The sequence below is a fragment of the Stylophora pistillata genome, chromosome 2, assembly GCF_964205215.1.
Source record: "Stylophora pistillata chromosome 2, jaStyPist1.2, whole genome shotgun sequence".
NCBI lineage: Eukaryota > Metazoa > Cnidaria > Anthozoa > Scleractinia > Pocilloporidae > Stylophora > Stylophora pistillata.
In genome coordinates this window covers 59,665,016-59,678,281 of record NC_142520.1, presented here as the reverse complement: position 1 = coordinate 59,678,281, position 13,266 = coordinate 59,665,016, and the positions used below count along the sequence as shown (strand labels likewise).

At 47.1% G+C, this 13,266-nt stretch overlaps 1 protein-coding gene across 1 annotated transcript; it reads right to left on the bottom strand.

Annotated features, from left to right (window-relative positions):
• Nucleotides 1-354: 354 nt before the first annotated feature.
• LOC111345043 (uncharacterized) lies at nt 355-5,178 on the bottom strand. The gene is made up of 5 exons (XM_088749712.1): nt 5,054-5,178; nt 4,423-4,491; nt 2,328-3,034; nt 1,319-2,100; nt 355-1,105 (listed from the first exon to the last, which is right to left on the bottom strand). The coding sequence occupies exons 1-5, from the start codon at nt 5,176-5,178 to the stop codon at nt 362-364; spliced, it is 2,427 nt and encodes an 808-aa protein (XP_088605838.1). The 3' UTR covers nt 355-361.
• Nucleotides 5,179-13,266: the final 8,088 nt, after the last annotated feature.

Below are 13,266 nucleotides of genomic sequence, written 5' to 3'. Positions count from 1 at the left end.
CGAATGTCGGCACTTGACGAGCAAAAGACGCAGCAGAAACGTTCTTGTTTACAGCCTAGCCGCCAAGCGGTCTACAGTTCGCTCCTGTCGGTGTTCGAACGCAGTGTCTTTTTTTACTCTCCGATCAAACCCTTTACACCCTGACGACGACGGTATCCGAATCTCTCTATACGTTTCTTTTGGCACCGGCAAGGAGAGTCGGTTTCCCTAGCAGAGTTAGTTTTCAGGGTTGGCAATCGTTTCCTACCTTCTCGTGATGTTCTGGAATGACTCGGCTCTACCACCTTGGGGAGAAATCGGATGCTCGTCGCTCTCAGGGTTGGAAAGGGTTCGAATGTGCACGGTCTGCTGAGGTCGGCTCTCAGGTGGCAGTCTGCTCAGAAAAGCAGCCAGCGAAGACCTGGGCGAGAATTCTCTGTTGCTCCTCGGGGTCGTCCGGCTGCAAATACCACAACCATCTCTGGTCCTCGCCACGAACACATCTTCGAAGGAGAAAGACGAGGGCGGCCAGCTGGCTCTGGCGGTCCTCGTGGTGACCGATGGCCGTGCCCAGCTTGGACAGGTGACTCCAGACATCTCCCCAGCCTCTCTCGAGTTGCAAGTGCTTCAGCCGCGGACACAGCATGCAGAGGAAACCCGCGTTGGCCACGCTTCGAAGCTTGGTCGAGGAACAGCCAAGAAGCTCGCGCAATGCGTTGACAAGGGACGGCCTTCTCTCCTCGGGGGTTTCGCCAGAGTTCAGCAGACGTGCGATGGAGGGCGCAAGTTCCAGCATGGCAGCCAAGCGCTGGTTGCGCTTCAGGCCGAGTCCCACTAGTGTGGGTCGGTCCAATTTGTTCATGAACTGGCACACGAGGCAGTCCTGGTTTAAGCACTGTTCCGCGACTCGCTCGACGTCCCCGCCTTCCTCGTCGCACAGACAGTACGGGCAGTTTTGATCTTCTTCGCCTTGCGAGGGGCGCACTGCCGGTTCTCCCAGGCATGTGCAGTTTCGTTTCCAAGTGGTCCACAACGAGCAGACTTTGGCTGCGACCATCTGATCGCGTACCTCTCGGTAGCTCTCCTCTGCCATACTCTGCCTCTCCTCCTTGGCGGCTCGTGCGACCTACCACAGGAGAAAGAGAGAAACGAAATGAAAACATGGGTCCATCTAGTCTCCCAGTGACTCGGTCTAGCCACAAACCCCCTCTAGACCCAAGATCTCGCCCATAAATTCTCCTTACTCTCTGACGTACAGTTCCCCATCACGAATTTGGTGTCGTGTGTCATATCATGATTCCTTCAGTGACTCGTTTCTTTTATTCTCATTACAGCTTACCGGTGTGGGGTCACAGGGCTGGTTGGCTCTCAAGAACCGTTCAAGCCTGTCCAGGGATTCCTCACTGGGAAGGCGCGAAGCACGGATTCCTGGCAGGGCTAGCAGGGCTCGTCGAGGATCTCCTGCAGGGGGCGGCGGAGGGCTGGCCTCTCCTGGCTCTTGGCCGCTGACACGCGAGGTGCTCGTCTCCTGGGGAAGCACGGTCCGCCGCCGAGCCGTCGGTCTCCTACTCTGTCGATAGCCGGAGCTGCCGCTCTGCGGGCCCTGCCGGCTCTGCCGGCCTCGCCGGCTCTGCCGCTGCGGCTCTGTTCCTGGCCCTGGCCCAGCCCCGACGCCGAGCTCTTCGATGACAGTGGTGGTAGACACAAAGCGCCGAAGCAGACTCTCCATGTGCTGCCTGACGGCGGTGTCGTGCCCCTCTGTACCCGGTCCGCCCGGCGGCAAGGTCTGCGATTCTCCAGCAGTGTCCCAGCCCACCGACAATTGGGACTCTGTGCCAGAACTGCTTCCTGCCTCGTCTTCCTCTGACGTTGGTGGAGACTGGAGCAGGAGTTGCTGCCAGCGATCTGTGGAGGTCCTCCTCAGGCCTTGTGCCTGCTCAGCCGTCAGTGCTGTTAGGGTCAAGAAGTCTATGCCGAATCGCGTCATCAGATCGACCAGGCGGGCCGGTTTGTCGCGTCTGCCAGCGTGTTTTATCGCACTGGTGCGAGCCAACATCAGTTCGGATGTGGTCAGCCCCAGCCCCTCGATCATCGTTCGCGAAGTGAAGGCAGCTATGTCTCCTGCAAGATTGAAGCAAGAAAAAGAATGAAAAATGAAAATCAAAGCAAGACGCAACGAGACAAGAGAGAGAGAGAGAGAGAGACAGAGACGAGAGAGAGAGAGAGAGAGAGAGAGAGAGAGAGAGAGAGAGAGAGAGAAACAACAGAAAAAAAAAACAAAAAAAAAACAGAAAAAATCAGAAAAATCGAAAAAACCGCGGGAAAAACACACAGAAAAACGTAAAAACCACTGTTTTTGTTTGTCTCACCTGTAGACATGCTACGCACTGCCTGATTGGAGATGCGCGCTGCAACCACAACGTTTCCTGGCAGCAGACCCCCGTGAGAGTGGGCTATCAGCCGACGTGGGAAGCCGTGCGTGAATTGCGCGGAGATGTCGCTCCAGTGAGGGGCCCGGAGGTGCATGACGTTGCCGAAATCGTCCACGCGCAGATCTTCCAAATGACGGTCGAACCACTCGTTGCCCGTTCTCATTTTATCGCTCAGGGCACGGCCCGCCTGGTGGAACATGGTCTCTTTGGAGAGCTCGCCCCTCATCTCCTGGCTTCTGTCGGTGGAGCGCGGCTGTTGCTCGCACCATTCTTCTCGGCCTGCCACGTAGCGGGCGCAATAGTCCCGGCACTGGTCTAGGTCTCCGAATTGGACCTGTTCGTCAACATCCTCTGGGAAAAGCCCCCGTGGCAGCCTTAAGCTGTCGAAGAGGAACAGCTGGAAGTTGAATGCCGTGGGTTCTTCTGGAGATACGGCAAGACCAACTGGGAAGTACGGTCCGATCAGCCGGCTGGTAGACGGGCGTTCCTGCCTTGCTCTAATGCTGTTGTCGAGGGCCATGTGGGTGGCCGGTGAATCCCCCTCCACGATCGAACTGTCGTCAAGAAACTCTTGGCTGTGGGTGAGAATAAACAAAATCAGCGCTAGGGTACCCCGCTGGTGACTATTGTTAGTAGATTCTTAGTTGCTTGTCTCGTTTTTGTGTTTCCTTCGGGCTTTTTTAATACGCTGTCGGTCGTTCGCACGCGTAACGAGTCTCTCCTTGTTGAAAATCCATGAACCCTTCCGCTCCCACGATGTCTGTCTGCTCAACAATTCTCACGGCGTCGGCGCGGCCAGCAGAAAATGTCTACTCTTAGATCGATTTTAGAATGACGTGGCTGATCCACAGATTGTTATTAGGAACCGTCACTAGTACTGTTGTTGCTATCACCATCGTCACTGGAGTGAAAGGGTTCATTCTAACTCCAGAAACGCAGTGGGTTTCTGTGAGCGTCAAGTTTATCGAGCCAAGTTAGCCTTCAAATGCCTCGGACATCCCTCGCTAGCAACTAAACGACTGCCTGAATTAGCCCTTGGACTCTCCCAGAGGTGATTTGCATTGAACTTCTCCCTATAGTATCCCATACATTTATCCCGTTAACCCAGCTGGTGAGAATACTGCAATGAATTAAGGTTGGGTTCCCTTGATTGAGCGCCAAATTCTCGTCACCAATTGACAAGGAAATGTGTCGCAGCTAGAGGGGAGAATTAACAATCAGATCTGGAGAGTCCAAGGGTTGGGGTGCATTTCTGCGGTGACAGTTCATAAATAAAAGTTCTGACGTATCACAAACTGAAATACAGTGATGTGAATACTCTAACTTCTAGTGGCGAGTCAAACTGGTCGGCGACAGGACCGACTGACCCGGTGACTAAGGGGCCGACCATTTAACTTCTGAGCTGGGGGGAGATTTTGAAAACAAATTTCCTGCAAGCGCTTGTTGGAATAAAGAAAAAAGACATTTCATGCAGCCCAAATGTAACAGAAAAAACATGTAGCCAAAAATCGGGAAAAAAACAAAACAAAAAAACACTATCCTGCACAGCAGATTGCTTGAAAAAAAGGGGGGAGAAAAAAAACAAAACAAAAATTCTTGATGACCCCGCCCCCCTCAACAGTTAAATGGTCGGCCCCTAAAGGTGTCATGAACGAACAGGGCTGGGTTGTTCAAAGGCGGGTTAAAATAACCAAGGATTAGTTTGAAATTTGATTTCAGATCTGAAAGCTTTAAAAAGAAAACTTCCGTTTAATTCCATTTGTCTACAGTTTGATAATTGAATGCTCTAATAAAATGGGAAAAATCAGCCCGAAACCACTTTTGAACAGAGAAATATAGAAACCTGGATTAAATTTTAAACCTGGGTTAGCACTAATCAGCCTTCGAACAACTGGGCCCAGTTCTTCACCAACGCGTCATTACCGCCAAATTCGCTCCACTGTTGTCGAATGGCGCTTTGTGTCCATGGAATTGCGCATTAAAAAAAATTATTTCAAATGGTAAAATGTACCTTGCTTCTCCCATGACATCATCATCTGGCCCCTCCTTGTCACTATCGCGCCGAGTCGCACGGCCGCTGCTGTAAGAGAAGACAGGAGTGCTGTTTGAGATCGACCTACATCATATTTTGATGTTCCACTCGTCTCCAGTGCCGAATTAAATTTGGTAAGCAAATCAAAGGAGTCGGTGCCGGGAATCAAAAGCGAGAGCCATCGAGTCGTTGAAAAGAAAAACAACACAACAAAACAAAAATGTTTGAAAAATGAGATAAGAAAAAAAAAAAAAAAGAAAAGGTGATTTGGAATTGAAATGCTTTTGATTTCAGTTTTTGCCCTTGCCTCCGCTTCTCCCTTGAGCACAAGTCATCCGAGAATTAAGTTAAGATCGGCACGAACACGCCAATTACCACGGATTAATACAGAACGTTTTAAGAATTGCCATTTGAATGGAATCAGGCTAAGTAACATTCTACATCCTATGTTTTCATTGATTTTATATCATTATTGTAAACGATCTTTACTCTCTGTAACGTTCGTCGTGTATTTTAACGAGCGAACTAAAGACACATCAACATCAACATTACCATTACAATTACAATGACAATTAATGGCACAAGAAGAAAATCGAGGCTCAATCCTAACCTTGTGGCCTCGGTAGCTTCTGTCTGCAGGAAATCGGCGCCGGAGTAGGTGGCTCTTTGGCTTCTTGGAGTCGCAGACGCACTTTCGCCCCTCGATGTCTTTGTCCGTTTGCTTCTTGGGGGCATGTGGAAATCTTCTTGCTCCCTTGGAGCGCACTTGGCAATAGGAACTCTTGATCGCGCAGCTTATTGACCTCACTCGGAGCGTACGATCTCTCGTAGTCGAGAACACAATTATTTGCACTACGCGACAGTGAGCGTGCAAGGTATTTACAGTCCTTCACCTGTCGCGCATAACTGTATCGCGTGTCGAATGACAGGAAACGAGCTCAGATATGCGGAAGGAAGCAAATGCGCTCTTAGCTGGAAAGGAAACACGGTCTCAAAACAAAAGCAAACGCGCCATTGGCACCGGAAGACAGATTCTGCCCCGGTGTTTCTTCCAGTTTCGTTTGTGTTTTCTGCCTGTCTGCCTGCCTGCCTGCCTGTTTTGTTTGTCTGTTTGTTTGTTTGTTTGTTTTGTTGGTTTGTTTTTCTTTCTTTGAAACCCAGGTCTGTTCCCCTCTTTTAATTTCCTTTTAAACGCAGCTTCTTTGGTTGTGTTTACTTCACTTTTGAAACTCGATCCGATTAATTTTAAAACAGGAAGGCCAATATGCGCTCTTGGACAGGCAGGAAGTGAAAAGAAAAATAGCAGGATCTGCATTTCAAAATGAATCTGCCGTATTTACCTAGTTACAAATGTGTTCTTAGTAGCGTAGATGTAGATGTTACGCTCAACTCGAAGCGTCTGTCTAAAAATTGCTGCAGGACATAAACTTCCGCGTACAAACAATTAAACCACAAACAGGAAGCCAATACGGTCTTCAATAGGAAGTGAACGTGGCCGCTTGTTATTCATTCATTTTTTTGTTTTTTGTTTTTTTTTTTTGTTCTCTTCAAAAGGCAACCTTTTCAAGGAGATTTAGGAGGTCAGAGGTCAGGTTTTCTCGTACATTCTCTGTCGAGTTTCGATGAATGTTGGACCTCACGGGATCAAGTTGAAACTTGGACACATCTCTCTGGTTATATTCGGGCTAAAGAAATCATTTCGGTAGTATATTACAAAACTAAGATACTGCGGCATGTAGGAAAAATAAATTCCCATAGCTGCCTTTGAAGCTTTTTTCTTTTTTTTTTTTTTTTTTCCCTTCTCCTTCTTAATCTTCTTCTTCAAGTTCGACACTGGCAAAATTAGAATGCACGATTTCAACAAAAATGCGGGAAACTACATGTATAGTTGATGCTTAAGAATTCATATCTCTCGTTAGCAAGTCAAGGCTAGAGAAGTGATGTTGGTACAATGAAAAAGCTAAAAGAATTCTACCTGTAGAAAAAGATTAATGGAAAAGGCTGCTTTGAAAGGATTCATTTGTTTTTAAGACATCCTTGAAGTTCATGAATGGCAACGCTATTTAATGGAAACGGCGCAGAAACATCATTTATGCTCGATGCAAGAAAACTCACATCTCTCGTTATATCGAGGCTAGAGAAACGATTTCCATATCCTTACAAAGCTAAATTAGTGCTGCACTTAGGAAAAATACATTGCAACGCTCGCGTTGGATCAGTCACATCAAAAACGGGCCATTTCAAAGACCACGGGAGATTTGCAGGCTAGAGTAGGGTCGGGGAGCGGGGAGGAGGTGGGGCGACTGGTAACCAGCCAGACCACCAACCCCTTCACGCTACATGAAGCTGATTGTTAAGTGGTGAGGTTCACCGTGCTTTGCTTGCTCTAAGAAATTTAATTTGCTTCGGGCCAAGGTTAGCGTTCTCTGTCTCCGCTCAAGCTCCCGCATCCAGAACGACCAGGGGGACAAAACACGCACGCACGGTGGAGGAACTCCTCCAGGCCCTCGCGCGGTGGCTGACTTGGTGAGTGCCATTAGATTGCCACTGAAAGCCCCATTAGTGTGATTTAAAGAAAGCCTTGGGCCCCTCTCGCTATATGCGCATTCCATTCCATTCCATTCCATTCCATTCCGTCGTGTATGGAAAGCCATACTGGACAAAAGTGGGCGAGAATAGTTTTGTTGGCCGAGAAATCATTTTGTCACGCGATCAAGAAAAACATTTCAGTGCCCGGTGATCGACCCCATTTAATATGGCCTTTCATAATTATAGTACCTGTCCAATCGATCTACGCACTGCTCGCAAAGAGCAATAGATATAGCTTCCCCCGCGGATTCATGAAAACTACTTTTACAGCAACAAATTAAATACCAAACTGGAGAGCCAACTCGAGAGCCAGTTCAAATCCTGCAAGCCTAGTTACTCTTCATTCAAGGCTCACTGATTCAGAAATTCTCAAAATGCATTGACCAAATCGCTTTTGGCACAACCTCTACTCCAACCAATAAATGTATCGATGAATTGATATATTGTTAACGTTCACTTTATTAGCTGTCATCGTGATTGGTCTCCCCTAGACCTTTCATTTGCATAATTATTATTGATATCATTGTATTTATTCATACAGTCATTTCATGCTAATGTCTTTATTTATGTATTATCTGTATTTATAACCATTTTATATTAGGATATATTTTTAAATGTAAGTGTATTATAGTCTACTAAGTAGATAGCAGGTCCACATCAGCAACTGATGCCATCTACTCAACCTGCTTTAACAAATCAAGAATGTATGTCTGTGTGTAACCAATTTTTTATCATATTTCATTCTCATTGCATTGCTTGCTCACCAACTCCAAATCCTCTTCAGCCCTAATTGAAACCCACAACTCCATCAACAAACTGCATGTCTTATGTGACCATGGCTAGCTGCTAAAGATACTCCTTGTTATACAGCTAGGCTATCCTTAAAAATTCATCCATAAACAGAGCAGTTCTTAACTCCATTCTGCTGCTGACTAACCCATAGCCCAGAAACTATCACAACGCTTCTCTGGTCAGTGGTCTTAGGCCACAAATAGTCTGCAAGTAGGTCTATTTCCACTGCAAATTCAACCTTTCATCTATAATTATCATCACAGTGACCCTCACTCCTCCTCCATAAATGCTAAAACCAAAGCAATCCTCTAATATTTTGGACGCGCGAGCACAAAGAGCGCCGCCCTGCGATACTCACAAACAGTCTCCGACCTGTCCTCGTGCCTTCTCAGGCGCGTCCTGCCCAAAACCCTCTGCCAACCCCTTACTCTTTCCATCTCTATATTCTTATAAGCAATTCCCACTTCCTCAGGCCTGGGACCAAAGCAATCCTCTAATATTTTGGACGCGCGAGCACAAAGAGCCCCTCCCTGCGATACTCACAAACAGTCTCCGACCTGTCCTCGTGCCTTCTCAGGCCCGTCCTGCCCAAAACCCTCTGCCAACCCCTTACTCTTTCCATCTCTATATTCTTATAAGCAATTCCCACTCCCTCAGGCCTGGGACCAAAGCAATCCTCTAATATTTTGGACGCGCGAGCACAAAGAGCGCCGCCCTGCGATACTCACAAACAGTCTCCGACATGTCCTCGTGCCTTCTCAGGCGCGTCCTGCCCAAAACCCTCTGCCAACCCCTTACTCTTTCCATCTCTATATTCTTATAAGCAATTCCCACTCCCTCAGGCCTGGGACCAAAGCAATCCTCTAATATTTTGGACGCGCGAGCACAAAGAGCGCCGCCCTGCGATACTCACAAACAGTCTCCGACCTGTCCTCGTGCCTTCTCAGGCCCGTCCTGCCCAAAACCCTCTGCCAACCCCTTACTCTTTCCATCTCTATATTCTTATAAGCAATTCCCACTCCCTCAGGCCTGGGACCAAAGCAATCCTCTAATATTTTGGACGCGCGAGCACAAAGAGCGCCGCCCTGCGATACTCACAAACAGTCTCCGACCTGTCCTCGTGCCTTCTCAGGCCCGTCCTGCCCAAAACCCTCTGCCAACCCCTTACTCTTTCCATCTCTATATTCTTATAAGCAATTCCCACTCCCTCAGGCCTGGGACCAAAGCAATCCTCTAATATTTTGGACGCGCGAGCACAAAGAGCCCCTCCCTGCGATACTCACAAACAGTCTCCGACCTGTCCTCGTGCCTTCTCAGGCGCGTCCTGCCCAAAACCCTCTGCCAACCCCTTACTCTTTCCATCTCTATATTCTTATAAGCAATTCCCACTCTCTCAGGCCTGGGACCAAAGCAATCCTCTAATATTTTGGACGCGCGAGCACAAAGAGCGCCGCCCTGCGATACTCACAAACAGTCTCCGACCTGTCCTCGTGCCTTCTCAGGCCCGTCCTGCCCAAAACCCTCTGCCAACCCCTTACTCTTTCCATCTCTATATTCTTATAAGCAATTCCCACTCCCTCAGGCCTGGGACCAAAGCAATCCTCTAATATTTTGGACGCGCGAGCACAAAGAGCGCCGCCCTGCGATACTCACAAACAGTCTCCGACATGTCCTCGTGCCTTCTCAGGCGCGTCCTGCCCAAAACCCTCTGCCAACCCCTTACTCTTTCCATCTCTATATTCTTATAAGCAATTCCCACTCCCTCAGGCCTGGGACCAAAGCAATCCTCTAATATTTTGGACGCGCGAGCACAAAGAGCGCCGCCCTGCGATACTCACAAACAGTCTCCGACCTGTCCTCGTGCCTTCTCAGGCCCGTCCTGCCCAAAACCCTCTGCCAACCCCTTACTCTTTCCATCTCTATATTCTTATAAGCAATTCCCACTCCCTCAGGCCTGGGACCAAAGCAATCCTCTAATATTTTGGACGCGCGAGCACAAAGAGCCCCTCCCTGGGATACCTACAGACAGTCTGCGGTATCTCCTGGCATCTCGCCAGATGAGTCCTGGCAAAAAACCTGTATCCTATTCTGTTCTGTCCTAACATACCAAACTGCTACTGTGTCACTGCCGAGATGCCCTTGGTGATTCTCCCTACTCTGTTTATTTTTCATGTAACAATGATTGTTTTTTTTGAATTATGTCAAAGGGTACAAATAAAGTTGTTGGTGCTTGATATTGTAAGGAGGATTTCTGCCTTGGTCGCTTCTGGGAGTTAGAGGGTTCACCATGTTATCACATTCTATATGACATGAATTATCTGGTACATCTTTCATCTTTCATCTTTTTTTGTTTACAGGACTTTATTTCAGAGGACCAGAATCAGAAGTTATTACAAGAGCATGAAGGTATGCATAATACTGAATTAGTGGAATTATATCTCTTGAGTTTTCCCAAAATTCCCAGTAATTCTTAAGCCTTTCACTGCCAAGATCTCATTAGTAATTCTTCTTTCTGTCTGCCATACAATCTTTTTCATGTAAGTTTGGAAAATTTGCTATTGGATCCACTAAAAATCCCCTTGACTTGCCTGCTTCAAATGGACTTGATATCATGAGCAGGAAATTCTGTCTTGGTCACTCATGGCAGTGAAATGGTTGATAAATTTCAGTTTGCGGGATCTACAAGAACACTGAAACAGTATACAGTAACATAAAAATATGCTGCTTGACAAATGACATTTGAATTGTAACACATCCAAAGAAGTTACAACCACATTAAATGAACTCAAAGCCTGACCCTGGAAGGAAAGGCTTAAATACCACTTGTATTATCTTACATCCATGATTAAATGACTCATTGATTGGTATTCATGGCAACACACATAATTCAAGCAAGTCATTGTATTTCATGGAAAAGCCAATTGACAGATTCTATTTACATTTGTGTCAAATCCATTTGGATGATTTATTTGGACTATTTTCAATGAGTGGCCATAATGGAGGATAATTGTTTTAAAGTTTTTTTTCTAGTCAGTCAAAACTATTTGACATGTAAAACTGAGTTGAGCATATAAATCAATTTCACTGACCACTTGAATTCTTAGTTGGGGGTTAGTGATGCCTATATTTATTTCATACTAGTTGCCTCCAAGTTTTCCTAAGCTTCCCAGTCATTGTTAACACTTTCACCAAGATAGCATTAGCAGTTCTCCTTACTGTCTGCCATACAATTCTTCTCTAAGTTGGAGAATTTGGTATTGGATCAACTAAAAATTCTCTTGTGGATATTTTGTAAGGAAAGATTGAAATGACTTATGTGGAACCCGACCTTAATCACTCCATGCCTAAAACTATTTCCTTATTTTTTGGTACAGGGTGAACTCAGGATAATCCCCTAACAGATTTTTCCTTCATTCTCCGCCTCACATGTGTGCTTCATATGGAATTCATCCTGTGAGAAGAGAATTTCCTTGTCACTCATGGCTGTGAAAGGGTTAATTATCTCTCAATATTAACAGCTGCCAAGGCCGCCTGCTGTTTGCATTGCGTTGCCATTGGTTTTTTGTAATCGGATGCTTTGGCGTCTTGGCGTCTTGCTTCGCGTCAACAGATTTCGTGTGGCTTTCAGTTTTGTCCACTTTGCACTAAACCTTGCGTTCAAGCTTCACCGATAGGTAAGTACCTTTTTCTCATTTTGTGTAGGCAGTGTCAGATTTATAGTTAGGGGCGGAAGATTGCCGTGAAGATTATTTCGGCTAAGGCGGTGAACTGATTTATAATAACCTAACTGGAAACGTGCTTAACACTCGAGTGAACGCCCTCCGTTTAGCTTGAAGAGCCTCGAGAACAAACTCTTAGGCTTCAAAGGAGATCGAACGTTTGGAGCAGTTAATTTATTTATCACGAGTATATCTGCGTTACTTTTCTAATGTACATTTTGTCGTTGCATTTCTGTTGTCATGGGGCTGACTGTATAATCGCACCCTTGAGCCAGTGTTTAGGCCGTTTACTTTGAAGAGCCTCGAGGCTGTTCGTCAGCAAGTGAGAAACTATAACTTAGATTTAAAAGGACGTGGCATATAGGCGTACTTTTTTAGCACGTTGTTCTGCTTCATTTTTTTTTATCATTACATGTTGGCGTTGCATTTTTGTAAACATGGGGCTAGCTGGTGTAATCGGAGCCTTGAGCGTCCCTAACGCCACCGCGGTTTAGGCGTTTAGCTGGAAGAGCCGAGAAGCTGTTTGTCAATCGGCTCCTTTTCCTTGAGTGAGAAACTGCGGCACACTGCGTTGGTGGGGGGGTCGTGTGAGGCCGTTGCTATGAAATGAATGCTTTGCTTGGAACGGAGCCTCTAATTGATCTTTCGGGAAAAATAGGGTTTGGAAAAAGAGCGACAGAGTCTAGTTTGGAACCTTTCTCAAGATAATTTTGGCTGCAAATTGCGTAGGAGACGTTAAGTAACATGGTAACCACCATTTTGATGTCCAATTGAGTCATGCGCAAAATGAATAGCTCGTGGACTAGTGTTGATGAACCGAGGCAACCATTTGCGTTCAAAATGTCGGAAACTCAATTTGGCCTTCAAAGCTTTGACGCTTGTGAGTTGACGGGATCTCCTTCAGTTTAGTTTCGCCTTGAATACGGGGTTCAAGAGAGTTGACGAGGCATTTGAAGCCGTCCAAAGAAACTGTTTCCCTAGGTGTAATCGTCCTTTTCATTACACTACTTGACACATACCCTGTTAATGAATGTACTTTCCCACTTAGCTAAAGCACCGCACTGAAGTTCATTTACAAAATGGCAGAGGGTCTTCCAAAGTTCCAGGTTGTTGAGTACGACGCCACGTCAAGTTCAGAGGAACTGCCGTCAGGCAACGAGGCTGGGTGTTCCTATGTCATCTCCTCGCGCCACCTGAGCCCTCCGCGAGTTCCGCAGAGCTACAACAGCGACAAAGGAGGTGCTAACACCGCACTATATCAACGCGCAAGTAGTGGTAGCGACTGGAGGGACAGTTTCTCCTCTGAGAGCGACACCTCCCCTGAGTTGCCGCCACCACCGCCGCCTAGTCTCAACCCGCCAAGACCACCACCAGAAAAGCGACGAAAACTGGTCAAAAAACGTCACCGCCGCGATAGAGGAGAGAGGCCCTCTCCTTCCCGTAAACTAGCAAGGACAAATTATGCGGAAACTGCGGATCAGCCTGCGCCAGTCTGTCAGCAAGAAACACAGCCTCAACGCCCCCCTGATAGGGAAGTGGTCCCGGACGCTCTTGCATGCCAGCCCGGACCTCCGAGTACCGGAAGGTCGCGAAAATATGCAGTGGGCGAATCGGAAATGCCCAACGATCTAAAAGAGTTCCTGCGAAAGGTTGACCATTTTTTCACCCGCAAACACTCACTCGCGCGTCAAGGCATGTACGTGTCAGAAACAACAATGGTGAA